This window comes from Salarias fasciatus, chromosome 13 (assembly GCF_902148845.1).
Source record: "Salarias fasciatus chromosome 13, fSalaFa1.1, whole genome shotgun sequence".
NCBI classification, from domain to species: Eukaryota; Metazoa; Chordata; class Actinopteri; order Blenniiformes; family Blenniidae; genus Salarias; species Salarias fasciatus.
In genome coordinates, this window is record NC_043757.1 from 12128131 (window position 1) to 12150060 (window position 21930).

A 21930-nucleotide genomic window follows, 5' to 3' on the forward strand; every position below is an offset into this window, starting at 1 on the left:
TCCTGCTTTGTGTCTGCAGGTTTCAGACGCATTGCCTCACCCAAAGCCCCAGGCTAAGCTGCAATGGCTTGGAATGAGCCCAGATGAGAGGGAGGAATCTGAACTACTGGGACACTCCTCCTGTTCAAACCTACACTTTTACTTCAGGGGATTTTGGCTGAGCGTTTGCTATAAAACTCCGTTTTTAGTAAAACAAACAACACAACAGTCATTAATCTTGTTAAACCTCTGAAATTATCATCACGTCTATCTGTTTGATTGTTAAACGACTCAATCCTGTGTTATTTAATTTAGCGGTGGCAGATTTGCACTACTGACTGTACAAGAATAAAATGTGGGCAGAGCTATATCGGTGCTGTAACCCCACTCCATTCAAGTTTACAACACACTGGCTGGAAATCCCCACCTCATGACAGAGCTTCCTGGTTACTGGCTAATGGAGGCGCCTTTTTTTTTTTAACTCCTTTTATAATAACACGCCAGGAAAATATTACCTAAAAGCCCCATGCTGAATTCATTCTGGTGAGCTGACAGAAAAGCAGCACAGACAGAGAGGGAGAGAAAAAAAACTGGACCGTAAAATCCTTCCAATAATCCCAAAATATGTCCCATAAAATTGTGCCCCCTTAAAAACTATTACAGATGCACGCGCACTTAGATGTTATATATTTCTAAGAATTGCCCTCGGATTACAGTAGCCTGGCTGTTTTTTTTTTTTTGTTTTTTTTTTCGTGCGGGTCGACCCACCTCATTCATTGCACAGCGGTAGTAGTAGCAGCTCAGTGCGTCGCGGCGCTGTGCATTGAGAAAAACAAGCTGCAGAGCGGATCAAGCTCTGAATTCAGGACAAAGCCGCACGGAGGAGCCTCCCTAACCTACAACCACGCTACTCTCCCCAGCATCAAACATCCCCTCCTCGTAGGAGGAATCCGGAGCGGGGTTTATTTCTTTTTTCCTCGTTTCTTCTTCTTCTTTTTTTTTTTGATGATAATAATAACAACAAAAACAACGCAGCGAGCGGTTTGGTTTTATTCCCTTCGGCGGCTTCAAGCTGGACTGGGCGCAGTTTCTTTCTTCCTTTTTTTTTTTTTCTCTCTCTCTCTCTCTCCCCGAAAGTTGGCCGAGACTCAAGTGATTAAATTAAAAATAAAAAAAGAAGCAGTGAGTGACAGAGGCTGCAGTAAAGTGGCGTAGAGGTGGGGTGAGGGTGGAGGGGGTCTGTCGAAGAAATCAAGTCAATAGAAACTGAAGTGGAAGCGGCGTTTAGAGCCGCGGTGACGTCACTGCTCCACATTGAGCCAGTAGTAGAGAGTCAGTGGAGACAGATAGAGGAGCGCCGTAGTAAAGTACACACCGACATGAACTTCTCCCTCTAAAACTTCCACCGAGGACGACTCCACGGCTTTTTCTTCCACCGGCAGGAACTTGCTCTTTATTCGCCCCCCTTTTTGGTTTTTTTCGAGGGGAAGCTCGGGAGGAGAAGCGAGCGGGAGAGAGCAAGAGCACATTTTGGGTTTCTTTTCGGGGGGTCGACGACGAGCGCAATGTCGTCCGCGGCGGTCGCTGCTTCTTCCAGGAGGCAGTCGTGTTATTTATGCGACTTGCCCCGCATGCCGTGGGCCATGATCTGGGATTTTACCGAGCCCGTCTGCAGGGGATGTGTCAACTACGAAGGAGCAGACCGCATCGAGTTTGTCATCGAGACTGCCCGGCAGCTGAAGCGGGCTCACGGCTTTCAGGAGGGCAGGTCTCCCGGGCCGGGGAAGTCGCAGCTCTCCGGGAAGGAGATCCAGGCGATCAACCACGCCGCGGCGGGAGACCCCGGCTCCCGGCCGCCGCAGCCTCTGGACCGCTACCCGCTCTCCTCCGACCGCCATCCCAGGCCGGGTCTCGAGTATCAGCCGGGCAGGCAGGCGAACGGCATTCCGGTCCCCAATGGATTTCCTAAGTCCGACGAGCCGCCGGAGCTGAACCGCCAGAGCCCCAACCCGCGCAGGAACAACGCGGTGCCCCCGAATCTAGTGCCTTTGGTTAACGGGAACATGCCCCCGGTGCACGCCGTCAACGGCAGACCGGGACAGATGGTGCTGCCCTCCGCGCTGGCCGCCGGGAGTCCCGCCGACCTGGGCAAGAGACCCGCCTCGGTCTCCAGCACCGAGCACGACAGAGAGGTGAAGGACAAGCACAGACCGGACAGCCTCACGCCGGAGATCTCGGAGAGCCACAAAAGCAGGGCAGACCCGGACTGGATGGGCAAGGGCAAAACGGTGAGGGACCTGATGGCTCTGCAGACTTTCGACAGGTTCAAGAAGGACCACTCGGCCATGCCGCCGCGGGTCATGGGCTACGAGGCCAGCGCCACCGCTTCCAAATCAGGTGAGCACCCACTAAATACTATCATTTTTCCACATTTTAATACCGTGTGATTAACCCTTTCATGCCCAGGGCAGTATGGTAAACATAAAAATAGCAGCACGCCTGTTCATTGTGTGGCGCTTATTTTTTTTTCCCTCCCCCTCTGTTGGTTGTGTTTGTTATTGTTTTGTAGCCTGTGGGGAGGCAGGGGAGAGCAGCAAAATGCACATTTCCTGTCTGGTGTAATTGCTGATCCTTTTATGAGCGGTGCAACTCAACTGTTTTGTTTAACCCTTTCCCACCTCCAGACAGAGGCAAACATCCCCGGAGCATTAAGAGAAAAGCGTCACCTGAACCAGAGGGAGAGGGAACTGCTGCCAAGCTCAATGGAGAGGGACAGCAGTGGTTGCCACCGCCTACCGACGGACTGAAAATGCCTCCGGTTCCCCCGCCAAGCTTCGCCTCTCCCCCCTCCACAATATCCCCCCACTCCCGCACCACCCCGCCGGAGGCTGCACAGAACGGCCAGTCCCCCATGGCGGCGCTTATCATGGCGGCAGACAATGCAGGTGGGAACAGCTCACCCAAGGACGCCAACCAAGTCCACTCCACCACCCGGAGGAACAGCAGCAGCCCCCTGTCACCGTCCTCCGTGCCTCCGAGGAGGCCGCCGCAGAGAGAGGCGTCTGGCGCAGGTACCCCCCACGGACCAGGCATGGACCAAGTGCACCCCCAAAGCATTCCGGACTCCTCGGTACCCGGCAGCATACCCCTGTGCTGCACGCTGTGCCACGAGCGCTTGGAGGACACACACTTTGTTCAGTGCCCGTCTGTGCCCTCTCACAAGTTCTGCTTCCCCTGCTCGAGGGAAAGCATAAAGCAGCAAGGTGCCACGGGTGAAGTGTACTGTCCGAGTGGAGAGAAATGTCCCCTGGTTGGCTCGAACGTACCATGGGCTTTCATGCAAGGAGAGATCGCCACCATCCTTGCAGGAGACGTCAAAGTAAAAAAGGAGAGGGACCCTTGATTTTGTCTGAACACTTCTTTGGGGAGGGGAAGCAAAAATATGAGTATAAATATATAAATATCACATACATACCATTCAAACAAACTAACGGACTTGTACATATTGGACCCAAGGGAAGAGTATACTTCGTAAACATGGTTGTATAATTTTTGATTTTTGAATACATTGTGTTTCTATATTTTTGAAGATAAAGGTATGTACTCATTATAATGAACTACGTTCCTCTTTGTTGATGTTTAACAAAATTCTTGATGTACTTCTAGGTCTGGTGGCAGTTCCTGTTTAACGTAGAATGTGACTAATGCTACTCTACGAGCACTTGGCAAAACTAAAATGCTTTTAGCTGTACTTGTATGCACTTGTTTAAAAATTGCCAAATACAATTTCTGATCTTGTATGAACATATTGTCTGAGCTTGCTTCATTTGAGCGAATACGTCGCACAGGGGCTTGTGTGGACGAATGGTGAGATAGGGACTCTCGGCTCTGATACGCATGCTTGTTGTGACGGCTCTGGAGACTTGATTTGCGCTGCACAACGTAAGTGGGCTACTGTTTCAAGCTGCAGCACTGCAGCTTTATCCCTGCACACATGACTCCCTTTTCTGTGATTCATGGTGAGTGCATGGGTGGAAAGCAAAACAAACAAACAAAAAAAAACACATTTTTTTTTTTTTCCAGTTTGTGATTCATTGTAGCTGCAGTATTCGGAAAAAGGTGCCAAGTCATGTTCAGTCTGCTGGAATCTGTTGAGTCAGTAATGAGAAAGTGCATGAATGTCAACATTATCCCTCAGTGCAACCACATTGTGCAACTTCAAATGTGGACTTTCGCTGAAAGAAATCGCTGTGAATTACATTCATAGCTTCTACATATTTTGTGATTATAGTTTGTATATCTGGCATAATGAATTTGACTCACTGATGGACAAACCCTCCATTTTTTTTACGAAATGATCCTACATTTCATTCACATCGCAGTTGTCAGATCACAGGCTTTCAGTACAGTCACCAACATAAACCTATCTCCCAGCATGGGATTAGGCGTGTTGTCGCTGCAGCGGCACGCCACTTGCGTTCAGTTTGAGCAGCCAGCGTTGTGCGTCGTGATACTCCGGCACACAATCGCTGATACGACAACATGCTTCCGCACGTGAACTCCAGATTTCTCCTTCAGTATAAACAACGCTGCTGTGACTGCCTCACGTCCCACTCGTGCTCTGCGGCTCTTTTAATGTGACTGTTGCAGATTCGTAGCGCACAAAGCCATAATAAAGCAAACCCCAGTTCTTTCTCCGTGAGGGTAAACAAGCAGCAGACGCTTCTCCAGTAGCTTTTGGGGTCATTACTGCAGTTACTGTGCGTGCTAAAGAGAAGCAATCTGAAAGTGTGTTTTCTTAAGCGCTCTCAAACAAAGGAATCCCACGTAGCTGACACTGCACCAAACGGATCCTACCGTGCAGGCTGAGATCTAGCACTTGGTGTGGTTGCGTAATTGTTTGAGACATAATCAGCCCTCTTGCTTAAACAGCTTTTCCAGATTTTTTAAGCAGAAGGAATTTTTGTAATTTAAGGCCTGCGGACAGCTCTTACATTATTGCTGTATTGTTTTAGTTAACTTGATGCCCATGAATCCATTGGGCTTCCCTGAGTTCACGAGTCTCTCTGCACTCGCAGACATGTTTTCCATTGGACAGGCTTTTTGCAGGGACTGCCCACATCTTAATAAGCTGCATGGTGCCCTGATTAACTGATTGATTCATGATGTTGAATGAAAACATAGCCTTTGCACCCCACTATTTAGCCAACCTAGCAGGACAGGGATAATTATTGTTCTCTATCTGAGAACACTAAAAGGGGAAAAAGGATTAAAAAAAAAAAATGACTGTAGATAAATGGCGAACAGCGTGCGACATGAAGCCGAGTGTCTCTTGTCTGGTCTGAACAACAGAAACCTATTTTTCATGAGCGCCACACTTTGAAGCCACCTGTTTGTTGATACGTCCTTTATCCATTCTTTGAAAAGCGATCTTATCATTTGGACTTTCAAACCAGAGACGCAGCCCACTTCGATAAAGAGTAACACTTTACTGTGCTCGTCAACAACACGCCCACTCCTTATTCAACCTCACATACTGTTCTCTGAACCTTTTTTTTTTTTTTTTTATAACTTTTTATCAGTTGGCTCTTTGACCTACTTGTTTCATATCACGCTGTACTGGCAGTCAAACTATAAAAGGAGGAACATCTGAGAAAATTCAAGCTGAGAGCCAGGTTTTCTTAGTCTGGCTCTGCGTATGATGCAATGAGACATTAAAGAACATTTTCTCTCCCTCTGTCGCTCTCTTGCTCCCCTCGTAAAGATTTATAGCTTCTGAGCCAATACCTGTTTGTTCAGTGCCGTCTAAAATAGCCCGTGTCGTATCTAATACGGCGATAATGTGTCCATGGAAGTCGGTCTGTCACAACACAATGCTCTGGTGTTGCGTAGCGACCGGTGAACTGGGCGCACGGCAGATGCTTCGATGCAGCCCGCCGATTCATATGCAGGAGAGAACGTTATGGGGAGCTTTAAAGTAAACCACCGGCGTGCTAGCACAAGGTCACGCAGAGTTGATGGCTCGCAGTTCACTTTTAATTTTTATGATTATATATATATTTTTTGTTTATACTGCCACTTAAGTGAATCATCCCCTCTGTTTTCAGTATAATCATGCAGGAGCCATTTGTGGTTAATGACTCACAGGTTTTCATTTTGTTTACTTACAAAAACCTTCAGGGACTTTTAATGTTTAAACCCCAGCTTATGAGGCAAACGCTGTTTGACTTTGATGCGCTCCCACCCTCAAACGATCTTGTGAAAAAGCCCAATGAGACATTCCGTGTGACGCAGAGCTATATGTAACTCTGGCCAAAGATTAATCTGGAGTCGTCCTCCTCCTTGCGCCGCTTTATGACAGCAGCCTTTGTCCAAAGTACAGTTCAGTTCACTGTCGGCGACTAGTTTTTGAGATTATTTGATATATCCCTGAAGCCCAGACAATATTTATCACTCTGCTGCAACACAGAGCCGAATCAATGGTCATAAAATCCTTCATTGACTGTTCCATTGATTTACTTGACACAGACCTGTTAATCAAGCTAAGTGAAAGGCAATAACAGATAGATGAAGTAGACAGTCTGCTGCCTCTCCTTGTAATGGTTAACTCAGCTGTGGGCTGGTATGCAGAGTTACACAAAGACGTGATAGTAAAGCTGTAACTCAGAGTTCATGTTTGTTGTCTTTAGAGCACGAGGGAGGCTTTTCTCCCCCCCCCCCCGCCTCTTGTTTCCTGCTCTCGCCTGTTCAAATATGTCCATGTGTGCTTCTCCTTCAGCCGCACCGCTTTCGTATTCAAAGCGCTGCTCCAAAACTGACGCAAAACGCCATCGATAACCGATAATCACATTTATGGACGCCCATGCACCGAGAAAGAGCAGCCAACCATGACACTGATGCTGACAGCATGTTTATTGAATACCACTATAAATTCTAATCCTCGGCCATTTCTTTTACGTTGAATTGTTGAATGCGGTCCAGTGTGCTTGCGGAGGGAGGGAAGGCCTGTGTGGGAGACAGTGGAGCACTCAATGCAGCCAGCTGTTTCACTAATGAATCTATGTTTAGCACAATAAATCAAAAGGCACGCTCGTGCTGCTGTAATCCCCCCTGAAAGGGAGCAGAGACGGGGACGCGCCAAAAGGAGAATCTGGTCTACATTTCTCCACTCCCAGTATAACTGATCCGCATGGTTAATTTTAGACCTGTCAGGGAAAACAAGGTCACAGCAAATGTTGTATCGAGGACACGCTCAGATCTGCCGGTTTTTTTTTCTTTTCATCAATCAAAGTTTCCCTTTGGAGCCGGGCTCGGGCTCCTGCGAGACTAGTAATGACGGTTTCTCTTCTCAGCACCGGGGGAGAAGCTGGAGCTCCAACCAGCAATTAGGAGGAGCAGGGCTGAATCCGCAGGATGTGTAAAATTTCCCTTCTGATTCTCTGGCGTGGTCTGTAGAAAGGGAGGGGGGGTTTACGTCTGACTGGCCTGTTTACGATGAAGGCCTCCAAAGTTAGGATGATTACCGTGCTGAGAGCCAAATGTGTTTTTATTTTCAGGCTGGTATGAGACACAGTTACTGCAAAAGGCAGATGATGCGCAGCAATTTCACTGGTGGAATGACTTGTTTTGCATTTGAACTATTTCAATAAGGAGTACTATAAACCGCAAACGTCTCTGCAGCCCATTTTTTTCCTGATGTTTTTTAGGAGGTTCTATGAACAGTTTTTATTCACAATTAAACCGCCTATATTTAAATACACCATCGTCGCATCTTATAAACATAAATTTCCATTTTCCCATGCAATTTAAGACCCGGGCCTGCCTCCCCCTTTCCGTCTTTGCTTTTCTCTCTGCTGGTTACACTCAACCCCTCCATATTCCTGTACTCTGCCTTTCTGCTGCGAATCAAGTCTGTGAAATGGAAATGAGGACTCTCGCGCTTTCTCACTCACGATCTCCCCCTCTTTCCAGACATCAGAAAGAGGCTATGCCTCCAATGTTTTTCTCAGATCTTGGAGTGCTGCCAAATCTTATAAGTGGAGCACGGAGAGAGAGGGGGGGGGGGTGGAAGAAGAGAGTGAGCAGAATGCAGAGGAAGGAGGCGTAGGACAAAAAGATGAAAGGAGAGAGGATGAAAAATGAACAAGGGAAAGAGGCAACGAGAGAGACGAGGACAAAGCACGGAACTGATCCAGGAGCATTTGGGCTTTTTCTCATATTATAGCCAATCCCGGCACAATCCCTCCTTTTTTCTGCTGAGCAACTACTCCTAGCTTCTGGCTCAGGATCAGCTGATAAGATGGCATGCTGCTACTATGCCAAATGAAAAATCGGAGGCGAGTGAGGGGAGTGTTATCTCCAGCGATCAAGAATATTTGGTGAATAACAATATGACTGTCGAATATAGCCCACAAAGGGCTCTAATTCTGTCCTTTCTGTGCAGTTTGTCGTGTTAAAAATATTCCTGCAGATTGTAACAATAACCGAGCTCCAATTATGCTTGGCAGGAGTCATTCCTTTCATTTTTCTCTCTCTGAACTCTGCCTTCCAGACATATATTTTTGGCCGACGGGAGGTGCATACCAGTCACAGTAGTAAGATGCTTTCTGCCACCTCCAGCATGCCAGGCTAAAGTTAGATAAAGCTATCAATGTGAGCTGTGCTAAAAGTAAACACGGGTGGCGAGCGCGGCTTTGACGGAGTAGGATCCTCGGCCCGTCCTTTCAGTGGAAAATCACAAATGAACTGCAGTTCATCAGTATGCAGTGTGTATTCTGGAAGACGAGAAGCCAGACCTTTTCCACAACACTGATGCAATCATGGTGATTGACTGTCAGTCGGTGCGTTGGTCCCTAATGCGCTGTCTTCCTCTGTATTGCTGGTGAATGAGCTGTCAGCTTCGTGGAGGTTATAGTGTATTGTGTGTGTGTGTGTGTGTATGTGTGTGTGAGCGTGTTAAGAAATGAGTGGGGGTAGCAGGTGACTGTAGGTCTTGCTGCACCCCGGAGATACTTGTTTAGTCAGCTGAGAGGCTGGATTTAAATGGATGGGATGGCCTGTGAGGGCCATCTGTGTGCTGCCTTAAAAGCTGAATAACAACACGGAGCCCATGTATGGAAAACACGGAGCCGCTGTCCGCCAAGCAGAGGCTAAGCAGATCATTTCAAACAATGGGCTCGTGCAGAGCTCTATGTTGAGATGAAAAGGAACAGCCACAGTGGTCCGACGCTGTGAAAATATTTGAGGAGGCCATCTGAACACAAGCTGTCTTTTTCTCCGCTGGTTTGCATCCGAGTGTCCTGACGAGGGGACGGGCTTGTGGTCTGATGAATGCCTCAGTTCCTAAGGTGTGTCAGCAGATCTGAGGTGATGTATTATATGAAGTGGGGGGGGACTCATTTCCTGCTGTCTCTTACTGTTCTTTGCTTTCACCTCCGTTACGATGCGGGTTCGCGCAATTATCGCCAGTTCAAGCCGGGATACAGCTCTGGATGCCGAGACGCAGCGCAATCAGCTGCCTCCACAACAACCGCGCAATTTACCTTTCACCATCATGTTGCCAGACAACAAAGCGCCACTAAAAATATGTCTGAGACAACTTTTATGTGCCGCATAAATCCAGGATTCCTCAGAGATCTTTAGTGCATTGTACATCTACTTTCATCTCCTTGTAGGCATACAGTTGTCAAAAGATAAGAGCAACGCTCTTCCATATCCTGTCACTGTTGTTTTTATCTGGGAATACGTCATGCGTTCACACCCACACACACACACACACACACACACACACACTAATACCCATACTCGCTGTAGTTTCTTTGTATGTTACATAACTGAGTGGGAGCTATTTCTCCTCTGAGTGCTAATGTTGTTGTCAATCAAGGCTTATAGTGGCAGCCACTGCACAAGCTCTGCAGTGGCAGAATAAAGCTTTTATCGCCTTTGTTCGCTCGCTCTTGCCAGTCAAAAAATGTTCTATTCTCTTGCTTTCACCTCCACCTCTCCCTTTGTTTTCAATGTTTGTTGGAATCAATTTTTTTCTGGAGATCTGTTCGTGTTGTCGTCCAGCGATGGAACATTTGAGCTGGTGTTTAGGAGCAGGAGGAGGTCAGGTCAGCGGAGAGAACAAGCAGGGCCTGTGTTTGACAGGTGTGTTCTATTATTGGAGCTGGTGACTTCGAGTGTGTTACACAACTGTGTCGCTCGGACAGGTTTATTTAGACCGCCGGCAGAGCCTTCGGAGTATCTGATAGCTCGGGCAGAGCATGTCACAACAGGTGTCGGGGCGGATAATGGTACAGTAAATAGGAGCGGGGTTTTTATAGCTCAAGGTTGATGGATTGAAATTTGGAGCTCTTGGAAAAAAAGCATTCCCGAATTTAATTCTGCGGTCTTGGCACAAAGGCAATCCAGTCATTTGGCTCCAACAGAAAAAAAAAAGTACTTGTATTTAGCCATCACGACATAGAGTATGGTAATAACAGGTTGTGCTTGATATACTGTATACATGTCTACTGCTCTGTAATGATATAATCACAGAGCAGAAACAGCAGCCGCTCCCTTCCCTTGTCCTCCTCATTGGCTGGAATGTGCAGGGGGAGAAAAATGATCCAATGTCATCCGGAGTGATGGAAGCTTCTCTCTTGAGCCAGAGGGATATGTTCAGGGGAGGAGGGAGGGGGAGCGGATATTTCTGGTTGAGTGTGAGTTTGAGTAAGTCCGGGCAACAAGCCAAGCATGCCGATGGAGGGTAAGGGAGGGAGGGGGCGGGAGAGGTTTTGGAGAGAGAAAGAGGAGAGAGATAGAAACCCTTTTGGGTTGGCGCACTGTCAGCTTCCCTAGCACACAGCTGCTTCTGGAAAATTCTGCACCCTGCCCTACTAAACCACCAGGCATGACATGAATAACAAGAATGGCCTTGCCATCAACAGCGGATACTTTTTCTTTTGACGTGGGCCTAACAGACTGGTACAAATGCCCTGGCCTTGCACATAGTGGAAAAATCAACAATGAAGGGGACACCGGGGCACAATGTGGGGATGAAATCCCGGGTTTAGAAGGCTTTGTCCGGACAAGGACGCAGTTGACACAGACCCTGAGGGCTTTGCAAAAGGGCCGTGTAACAAAATGCCAACTGATGTGTTTTGATGGGGTTACTTGTTCACCAGCCAGTCACTAATTGGGGAGTAAGAACAGACTAAATTGCTTTTCAGTAAGCGTGGAGCTTTTGCAAATTTCCTTTTCACACTTTTCTTTAATGCCTGCTTGATGGTAGCGGCAGCAAAACAAAAAAAGTCAGCGTCGAAACAGACGCATACCTGCTGGTGCTCCGTGCTGCGTTTCCTAACACGACCAGTCAACACTTGCCCCGGATTTAAGTGCAGCCTTTACCAGCAGTGTGTGAGTGCTGCTCTGCAGATGAGATAATGCTAGCCCTTATCCAGCCATGAGGTTTTTTTGCCATGCACAGCCCTGTGTGGTGTTGACATTTCCCTGCCCAACCCATGCGAGCACGTAGAGCGATGGAGGCTCCTTTCGGGCTGTCTGTATCCATGGCTGATAAAGAGGTGAGTCAGCCTCTCATCTATCCCGCTCCTCTCCGCCTCTGCCTGGCAATACTCCTACCCTTAACCCCGTCATCCTCGTTCACAAGGCCTTATGTGTACATTCAGCACATGGTGGATTGTATAAATAGCAGCGACCGCGTGGCTCGCCGCTGACACCTGACATTTTCATGCCCCAGCAAGCCGCTGATACATTTGGCGCTTGGCACGCATTCTTCTCCCGGGTTTATCCATCTGTTGATGTAGGCCCAACCCCCCAGCCACTACTATGTTCTTGTAACATAACACGAGGCTCGCCTTCCCCTCTATTCATCTTAACATGCAAGCACTGCATGGCACAGACTTCACCCCCTCCCTCCCCCCGTGTTTTTTTCCAGCTCTTACTCGCTCTCTCCTCCCCGTCGAGCCCCGTGTCTCCTTCCCTTCTCTCTGCCTAACAACCCCCCGCAACAAAACATGCGCCACACAGCCCACCCGAGTCATTAGTCTTCCGGCCGGCGTTCAGCTGGTCTTAGAAAACCCACCAAGATGGAGAACAAAAAAAAGTGAGACGGGAATTGCGTGAAGCCGGAGTGATAGTGCTGGCAAAAAGAGCGAATGTGAGATTGTGTGCAGGCAGGGTGCTTCCTGGCTGCCCGCCAAGCTCCAGCAGCAGCACTGCAGCATGTCAATATGTCCGTTGCCAGGGAAACAGGGAGAGCACGAACGGCTCCACAGAAAACCTGAGCGCTACACCTCGCCCCCCACTTTTCCGTTCAGAATTTAAATGCTCCATAAAGCCCGAGCGCTGTCCGATGAAGGGCGTCATCAGGACGCCGTGATAAAACACGACTAAAATCCAGAGTCCGTGTCAACCGGTTGGAGCCGCTAGCAGCAATAAAACTTCTCGCTTTAGAATTAGTGGAAGTCTGTTGTCTAAAAGGCTGTTATTTTTTCTCAAAGCTTCTGTTTACAGGATGGGTTCAGTAATTATCAGCAGCTTCAGTCTGAGAGGTGCAATAAAAACGTCTGAATCCTATTAATATTACCGTGAGTCTGTATCCACAGTACCCATGATGCATTAGCGCTCCTCTTGCTCGAGCCGTCTGCATGCTGGTAGTTTAGTTTTTTTTTTCTGTTTTTGTTGTTGCCTCTTCACAGTGTCCATCGGTTCAGCTGAATTTGATGTGAATCAGTCATTATTCATCAGGCTGACTCACATGGTGCTGAAAGCTGAATATCACTATAAGCACATTATTAAAACATTTCTGTTGATAGGGGCAGTAAAAAGTCAGACAATAGGTAATTTCTTTTGATAACTAAGCACCGTTTGGATTAATGAATACTAAAGTAACTCAATTTTGAAGAAGCAAACATAAGAAGTTACTAATTTTCAGTAAATCACACTGATATCACGCAAAGTTTTAGAGGAGGAAGTTGACGTAGAAGGTCTTGGGCAGGAAGAAAATAATGTTTGCCTGTTTGCACAAGTGTTTGTAGAAGTCATTCTTGATGCTCAAGGACAAATTCAGCTTATATAAACTATAAAACTAATTTTGAAATAAAGTGGCTTAAATGACCATTATTTATTTATTTATTTGGTGCTCAAAGTAAATCCTTGGTGGACTTTGCAGAATGTGGATCTCTGTGTCTCCTTGCACATGTCGTTAGGCCGGTGGTTGTGCCCTGCAGCGAACGGCTTGGCTGTGAGTTATTACTGGCAGGTCTATACTCCTCCATCAGGCATTGTGAAAGAATGACCTCAGATACATCAGGCTCTGTTGCAAAGTCACAACTTGCAACATAAGTCATGCGTTTTAGTGCATCGAGCCTCACTGCCAACAGCAACCTCATCAGCCTGTCCTGAGCTGTGACCTTGATCACAAAGAAACCCCCTTTTTTTAAATCACTTTGCAGAAGCTTTAATTTGTTTCCAGTGTAATGGTGATGAAGTATTCATTTATTCTTTTCTGTATTCGACACTGTTTTGTTGTGTTTAAAGCATATAATATGTAACCCAGCTGACAACAGCAAGAATGACTTCCCCTTCAACTTTATTTATACTTCTCTTTAGCCGTGTTTGCATTGTGGCTTTTTATTGATTGTTCAGATTATATTCAAGAAATAAAAAATAACAGTCTGACAACATACCCTGTGTGTATTCATGTTGTAAATATGTTCAGCCTGAAGCCCAAAATGTTACAGATTAACTTGTGCTATGATAGCCTGATCACACTATGATAAAGCATATTTTCTTTCATATGTAAATTTCATGGCGTCATTTTCATTCGCGTTGTTCTTTCCTGCGTCGCCGAAGGACAGCTGAAGGACAACTTTGTCAGCTACACCTCGCTTTTCGCTCTTATCCAATTCTGGCTCCGTCTGTGCTTGTATCACTGGAGGGTGGAAGTGGGTGTGCCAACTATAGCACCTCAGTAGTTTTCAGAACTCTATCTGTGCCTGCGAGTGGCCTAACAGCTGCTGCTGCAGTGTCTGAGCTTGCTCGGGGATGCACATGAAAGTGCTGATGTGTCCTGTTATTTTGGGCTGTACGGTGCCCTGGGGGCGCAAGGAATTTTTGGAGGAGACCAGGCAGGATTGTTAGAGGGTGGGATTGGGGGAGGGTGTGGAGTGTGCCAGAGGGGATCTGAGCTGAGAGTTTCTCCCAGAATGCAATGTGACCCTCATTGCCACATGGCGCTGGGGGGATCCTGAGGGGGGTGTGGAAATGCTGACATTACCAGGCTGAGCGGCGGACGGACACGAACACACAGAGCAGACGTGCTGTCGGTCTCTGATGATTGGCGGTATTTCTGGACGCCTTTTGTGAGCGTCGGGCGGGGCCCCCCACGGCCTGTCATGCTTCACATTGCATACGGTGCGTGACCCAAGCTCCACTTTATGTTGAAACTCTTTAAAAACAAACTTACCTGACCTCAAAACAGACTCCGTTCTTTATTTAGCTCGGTGGCAGATGAGGTTTCACCTCTGAAAGGCTATTAAACGGACAGTGAGGAGAGAATCTTCGACGGCAACAACAGATCATATTCGCATAGTTATCTCTATTATATAGTTATATATAGATACGACTGATCTCATTACGCTCAAATGCTCTATTTTAGGGTCTCGCCCAGTGTTGGTATATGATACGGATGTAAAATGAGATTCAACCTTGTGAGTAAGCCTGAATACCTTCCAGATCATTTAATTAAACTAAAATCACAACAATGTTTACAAGATGACAAAAAGCTAATCTTTTGTTGCTTGATAATTCACTGCAATACGGTACCTAAATACACATAAAAACATGAAAATCCTGATATAATTATTCTAAAAGAGTTTTGTTTCAATCATACTATTATTATTATTATCATTATTATTATTATTATTATTATCATATATTTTTTCCCTCTTCGGACAAACATAATTTGTAATATTCTTCACACTTTCTTAAGTTTGCCTTTCCTAATTTCCATGAGATTTCAATTGTTAATTTCTTTTAATACTTTAGTTTGCAATGCCTTAAAAAGTAAGAAGAAAACATCTATATAATAGAAATAAATAGCAGAGAGAGAGAAAGAGCTCATGCTAATTCACAAAGTAATTTAAATTTGCAAATCCAAAAAGGATTAGGTCAAATATCTAATTATCTCAAGGTCTGTCACATTTCTCTGTGATAGCCACATATTTCAAGAACACAGAGCTAATTTTCTCTGGCTATTGTCCTTGTGTGTGTGATGTGTGTGTCTGCGTGTGTGTGTGATGTGAATACCGCCTGTAACTCGGCGACACATGAATTTCAGCTCACTCTACTTAATGCAAACTTGCTGTGCATCTGTTAGAAGTCCCTGCTGCATGTCAGCAGCTGCTACATGTCTGTAATGTTAATGGCAGCCATCACACTACCATTAACACTCTCTGTTGGCTCTAAATGTTATCATAGATCTTTGCACAGACATAACGCTCCCATTTCCATTCAACTCACACGTGGCGGTAATATTACAGCCCGTTTGATTTGGCGTGTGAAGGAAAGATGCCATGTCATTTACTTAATTACACGTCCCCTATGGCTCACACCTTGAAAACTACTTGATTTATTTGGTTGTAGCTTCCTGAAAACCGCCCAGGATTCCTGGCATCGGCTTGTTTTGTACTTCATCACACGAGTCACGTCTATGTACAATGTGACACTGTATTAATTAAGAGGGATACTCACAGATTGCTCCATAAATCATTTTTTGCTCACATTTTCATGCTCGGTCTAACATTGCAATTTGCATCTTGTCCCGCTCATGATTGTGTACACCTCTGTGAGGACGCCGCAGACGGTGGAGCTCGACAACTTCATTGTCATGTCAGAGTCGGAGGAGTTCTGTCAATAACCCGGCCGGGAGGAGGAGGAACTGTGCTGACTCACCGGTGCCGTTATCTTCGACAGACGGGGCATTAAAGGGGCAGTTAGGTTCAGTGGGAAAATAAAAATCAAGATGCAGGTTTCTACCTCCAACAAATTAAAATGTATTGACTTGTTTTTATAATTACTCTCTAACTTTTGCACCTATAAAGATGCAATAATGAGCCCTACAGAGTCATTTTGCTGAAACTTTAGAAGTGAAAATCAATCTCACTCTTTCGGGATTTATTTAAGAGGCAATACGCAGCTGTTGGTGGAGAATAAAACTTGTGTATATTAAACATTATGTATTGTGCTTTCAGCACAGTTTGCTGGAATATTCAGCCTATTTTCTCTGTGAATCCGATGGTGAGGCAGCTTTAGGGCAGATTGGGGGGGGGGGGGGGGTTCAGCTGTCACCCCACCTATGGTTGCAGGTTTCTTGATTTTAACCCTTGAATTTCTGACACTGTGTGTTTAATGTGTACCATGAAAGCCACACAAACCAATACGGCTTACTGTATAAATGTCTCACTAACTACATTTAAGTTATTCATGTACAAAACGTTAATCAGAAGTTAAATGTAGTTTTGTGCGAGTATATGGTTTATTTACATGTTCATGTTCATGTAACTTACAACATGTAAATTTGCAGATACAGTGGTATGAAAAAGTTTGGGCACCCCTGAGATAAATCACTGGTTGTTCGGATCAGCAATTTCAGTTAAAGTTAAATACATCATATAGCAGACAAACACAGAAGTGAAATGAAGTTTGTAGGATTAACAGAAAGTGTGCAATAATTACTTAAACAAAAGTAGGCAGGTGCATACATTTGGTCACCCTTGTTGTTTTATTGATTTGAGCACCTTTAGCACTAATTATTGGAAAACAAAGTTTGTTTGATAAGCCCATTGACCCTTGACCTACATACACAGGTGAAGCCAATCATGAGAAAGGGTATTTCAGGTGGCCAGATGGAAGTTGTTCTCCTTTTTGCATCTCCTCTGAAGAGTAGCAACATGGGAGCCTCAAAACAACTCTCAAATGACCTGAAAACAAATATTGTTCAACATCATGGTAGGGGAAGGATACATAAAGCTAGCTCAGAGATTTAAGCTGTCAGCTTCCACTGTGAGGAACATAGCGAGGAAATGGAAGACCACAGGCACAGTTGTAGTCAAGGCCCGGAGTGGCAGGCCAAGAAAAATCTCTGATAAGCAGAGGCGAGGGATGGTGAGAACGGTCCACTCGGCTCCAGAGACCTACAGCATGATGCTGCAGATGGTGTCGCTGTGCATCGTTCAACTATTCAACGCACTTTGCACAAGGAGATGCTGTTTGAGAGAGTATTGCGGCGGAAGTCTTTTCTACGCATATGCCACAAACTGTCGCTTGCGGTATGCTGAAGCACATTTGGACAAGCTAGCTTCATTTTGGAATAAGGTGTTGTGGACTGATGAATGTAAAATTATTTGGACATAACAGGGGGCGATTTGCATGGCGGAACAAGTACAGATATGTGAAATAAAAGCCTCTAATTAGCAGGAGTACAGTTCTGTTTTTTTTTCTTTTTTATAAACTATTCACCTCAACAGTAGTCATTATGTTATGATGTGACCAGGCTTAGGAAACCCAGCATTCATGAGGCTTTGGCGGGCTGGAGGGGGCACAATGTGGAGTCACAAGACAAAGCTCGCAACGCCACTCCTTAGGTTACATTAGTCCTCGTTTTGGGTTGCATCGACGTTGGCTCAGTTATTGTTGGAGGTCTGAATCACATGACTGTGTGTAGACAAAGACCCGAATCAGACGGCTTTGTTATTTTAGCCGTTCATGTGATCTGCACTCAGCACCAAAGGGCCGCTCTCGGCTTCGCCCCCTCGCACCCCCCACCCCGCCCGGCGCGCTTCCCCCCCCCCCCCCCCCCCCCCCCCCCCAGGACCGACAGAGAGAGTCTGTTACCAGAGAAACAAAGGTCAGTGTACTGTGTCGTCACATTTCCAGCTCACAGGACGGATCTTGAAAGAGTAAAAAGGGCCGCGCACAAACATCCTTTGTTTCTGCTGTAACAAACCCGCGCTTGTGTTTGTGCTGTGGGCTGTGATGTCATCGTCATGGTTCATCCTCTCGCTGACCTCCGGGCCGATGCTTCTGAAATAGCTTCATCAGGAGGTGCACTCCAATTAGGGCATTGATTTTGTTTTATTGTGACACCCACGCACTCGCCCCCTCGCACAAACACAAACATGCAGGCATTCATTAAATAACACAGAAATAGAGCACAGTGAGTTCACTGTTCTCTAGATCTGGTGCTTTTTTTTTTTCCTTTTTTCTTTTTTCCTCTCCTCTGTTGGGAAGCCGCGCCGCACAGACTCTGCGCTCGCTGGAGCGCCATGAAACTCTATGATCTGTGCTACATTGTCTGAGTATCATCATTATCTGAGGCTGTGAGACACACAAATGGTTATGTTTGCGAGAAAGCTCGCTGACATTTTACGGTGGACTCATAAAATCGCAGCATGCCTGAAAACTGCAGCGGGAACTTTCACACGGAAAAACCGCGAACACCTAATGCGGCCGACCTTTGATGGCGAGCATGATGTAATCCTCATGATAGATGCGTCAGGCTTTGGCCTTAGGCTGCTCTGAATGCTCAACTCCCCGAAGGCCCAGCAGGCTAAACGGGCCAAAGCAGCCCCCATCAATACATGACCAGGCAACGCTCTAGATCACCTCAACTGCCGCAATTAATCTTGGCCTTGTAGCCCGCAGACAGGCCTTTATCCAAACAACGCACTTCACGGCCCGATGATGATGACGACGATGACGACGATGATGGCGGGGGCCTGGTGTTAATTTGGGTGTAGCTCTGCTGTTATCGTCCTAATAAGCGAGGCTGCACACCACCGCCTTTACCTGAGATTAAAAATTCAAATTCAGCTTGATCAAAGTGGGATTACTGCGCTAAGCTCGCTGTAACAAAAGAAGAGGTGGAATGTGAAGGTTTGGGAAATCATGTATCTTCAGCCCCCCCCCCCCCCCCCCCCCCCCCCCCGCTGCAATGCTTTCTAATGTGATTTATACAGGAAAACATGTTTTTTTTTAGTTGACCTTATTACCATGCTCGTCAGTTTTAATTTACATCTAATTTGGGCTGAAAGCTGCAGAAAAATGGTTGTAGCATCACATTCACAGTATGTAGGTGACATTTCTTTTCTGCGAGGATTAGTTTGGTATTTTGGGAAGTCTTCTGATTTGCTTCATTTGACATGAGTTTGAAGGAGGACTGAGACGCTCTCCTGTTTGTGCGCGATGCTCGCAAGAAGTTCCACGTAAACGCCCACAGCTGGCAAAAACGCTTAAAGTCTGAAATTTGTCCAGAGGAAAGCAAAATGGGAGAGAAAGAGATGTTTGTGCCTCGCTTGGACGTCTCCCTGGAAGTAAGTGCTTCGACAAAAAACATCTTATATGCTGGATGTTATTAACTGTGTCAAAGTGGAAACACTTCAGTTTAAGTTTCTTGTTTTGGAAAGAGCAGGACATGGAAGAGGCAGTGGGGCGTTTGCAGGTAGGCTAATGATTACGTTCCCGGGAGAGGAAAAAGTTGTGTACTTTGGCCTGTGGGTGTGATGAAACAGTGACGTATCCCTGCTCCGTAAGTCAGATGGTTGGATGCACTGCATGTACCCTAGAGGGCAAATTAATCACGCACAGCCCCCCCACCCCTGAAGGGAAAGGAAAACAATGAGCGTGCCCCTGGATGCACTCCCGACCTGCCTTGCCTTGTTTAGGTTGGGAGACAGAGGTTCTTTTCAGCCGTTTATTCAAGATTTACACGGCTGGACCTCATGCATATTATGTCGATTTTTTTAAACACTCGATGACTGATTTATTCACAAGCCCTTGCGCATAAACTTTGTTTGCGATTAATAAAATTCAATGTCATTGCAGTAAAAGTCATCAAATAACTGTAAGACGCGTTCTGAAAAAAGTAATGAATCAGCTGAAGGATTGCATGACTTTGAGAAACTCGCACAGATGTAGACTTTGTCACACGAATAAAATCTGATATTTCAAATTGGTTCCCGTCAAGAGCCAAAGTCTAACCGAAGGACGATCCATGACCTGCTTTTGATTCAAAGCACAAAGCCAGGGCAGGTTAGGGATTACATAATTGTGCATTGTTTCCTAGAGTCATTCTTCGCTCTCAAGTCATTAAAATGTGATTTGCTGAAAAGGGTGGCATGTCTAGCGAATAATCAGCTGAGTGCACTGTGATCCGGGGAGATTGCATAACCTCTATATTTCATGAGGCTTCTTTGGTGTTACCTCATTCTTCTGTGTGTTTACAGAAGAAGTGTATGAGGAATTCAGCAGTGAGTCAGCGCGGAGGAACGGCGGGGAAAGTCAGCGTGAGGCTGGATCGTACAAGGTGACGTTTGAAACGCGCCAGCGTCATGAGATCACTATGCTCACATAAATTCCTTCCGGCTAACTCATGTCACTTCTGATTGAGACAGAAACTTTCTCACTCCGGTAGCGTTAGCTCTACCTGATCATCTCTGTACCATCCATCACGCTGTTGGTAAACTGTTAATCGTCAAGAACGGGAAGCTTTCATATAGGCAGCGGTTGAGGGAGGCTTGTAATGTTCTCACTCGCAGTCCGATTGAGATTTTTAGTGTGCGGCCATAAAGGGTTTTATGACTTGTAATGCTAATCTTGGGCCACGCAACATTAATTTAATCTGTGCAAGAGGAAGCAGACACAAGAGGACAGAAAAGTAAGTTCTATCCGCAGAGGAAGACCATTTCACACAGCTTTAAAGCAGGAACAAATTTCTGTAGGTCGACCTTGATTTTCTACAACTTTATCATTCAACCATTCTAAGCTTCAAGGCAAAACTCTTCTGTTGCTATTCAGCTTTGTGAATTGAAGCTACAGTATCTTCTATTTTTTTATTCCAAACGGCAAGACATTCATTGTGTTTTTTCTTCTATTTCTTTTCATTTTCAATGAGTGGACTGCAGAAATAAATTATTCTTGTTCTGTCATCTAAAGCGACCTGTAGACGTTTTGGGGAGTTCCATTTTTCAATATTTATTTCCGGATTTTAAATGGCAAGAATGTCTTCATTTCAGGTCCACGGTTGGGGGATTTTTGTTTGGGCTGTTGTACTGATGCACACATGCGTTTTGACCCTTAATAAAATGTGTGATCTAAGCAGGACGTGGAGGTGGAGATAGCATGGACATAATACCTTGACTGCTTTCAAGTCATTACACCATAAACACCACATAAAACCTGTAGAAGGATTCATTTACAAACAACCATCCAGTGTATTCCCAAAAGTTATATTTAGCTCACTATTAAGAGTGCAATAATAGTCATAAGTGTCACAAAATGAAAAGTCAACAGTTATTTGAATGACTTTTCATAAACAATAAACGCATTATCTTAATCTGTATTTCAATGCTACGCTGTATTAATGGAACAAAATACTATAAAAAGTCTAAAAATCATCCTTTCCATTTGTATCTGTTTCAAATTTGAATTTGAAATGTACTACAAAATGGACTTCTGTGGGCGGCATTCCTATAAAATTAAAAATAAAAAGACATAAAACATAAACATTAAGCATACGATTTTTGTCAGCAATTCATCAAACAAAAAAAAAAGACTCTTAATGTTTGTTTTTCATTCCCCGATGACATTAAAAATCCTTTAAGAAGTCTTGAAATATTCCTAACTGCTAAAGTTGATTTTTTTTTTCCCATTTTAAATACTTGACTGTGCGCCTTATTACGAGTTCAGTTAAACTCTATCAGGTCTTAGCACATGTTAACCGACATTCGGAAAAGCAAAATGTGACATTTCATTCACGGTTAAAAACATTTTGTCGGCCGGACAGACGTGCGGGCCAGATGTTAAAATCGTGTCCTTTGAAACTGGTGGAGCCACGTTCAATGCTGACATAGAAAGCTTCCCGTCAACTTGCTGCCCTCGACATGA

At 45.6% G+C, this 21930-nt stretch overlaps 1 protein-coding gene across 1 annotated transcript; it reads left to right on the forward strand.

Annotated features, from left to right (window-relative positions):
• Positions 1-1155: 1155 nt before the first annotated feature.
• irf2bp2a (interferon regulatory factor 2 binding protein 2a) lies at positions 1156-3785 on the forward strand. The gene is made up of 2 exons (XM_030106121.1): positions 1156-2376; positions 2664-3785. The coding sequence occupies exons 1-2, from the start codon at positions 1545-1547 to the stop codon at positions 3380-3382; spliced, it is 1551 nt and encodes a 516-aa protein (XP_029961981.1). The 5' UTR covers positions 1156-1544; the 3' UTR covers positions 3383-3785.
• Positions 3786-21930: the final 18145 nt, after the last annotated feature.

Bases quoted from the DNA above. Each gene is read 5' to 3' on its own strand.
- irf2bp2a (XM_030106121.1), top strand. From the start codon at position 1,545: ATGTCGTCCGCGGCGGTCGCTGCTTCTTCCAGGAGGCAGTCGTGTTAT. The intron at 2,377-2,663 runs GTGAGCACCCAC...TCCCACCTCCAG, and splicing joins CGCCACCGCTTCCAAATCAG to ACAGAGGCAAACATCCCCGG.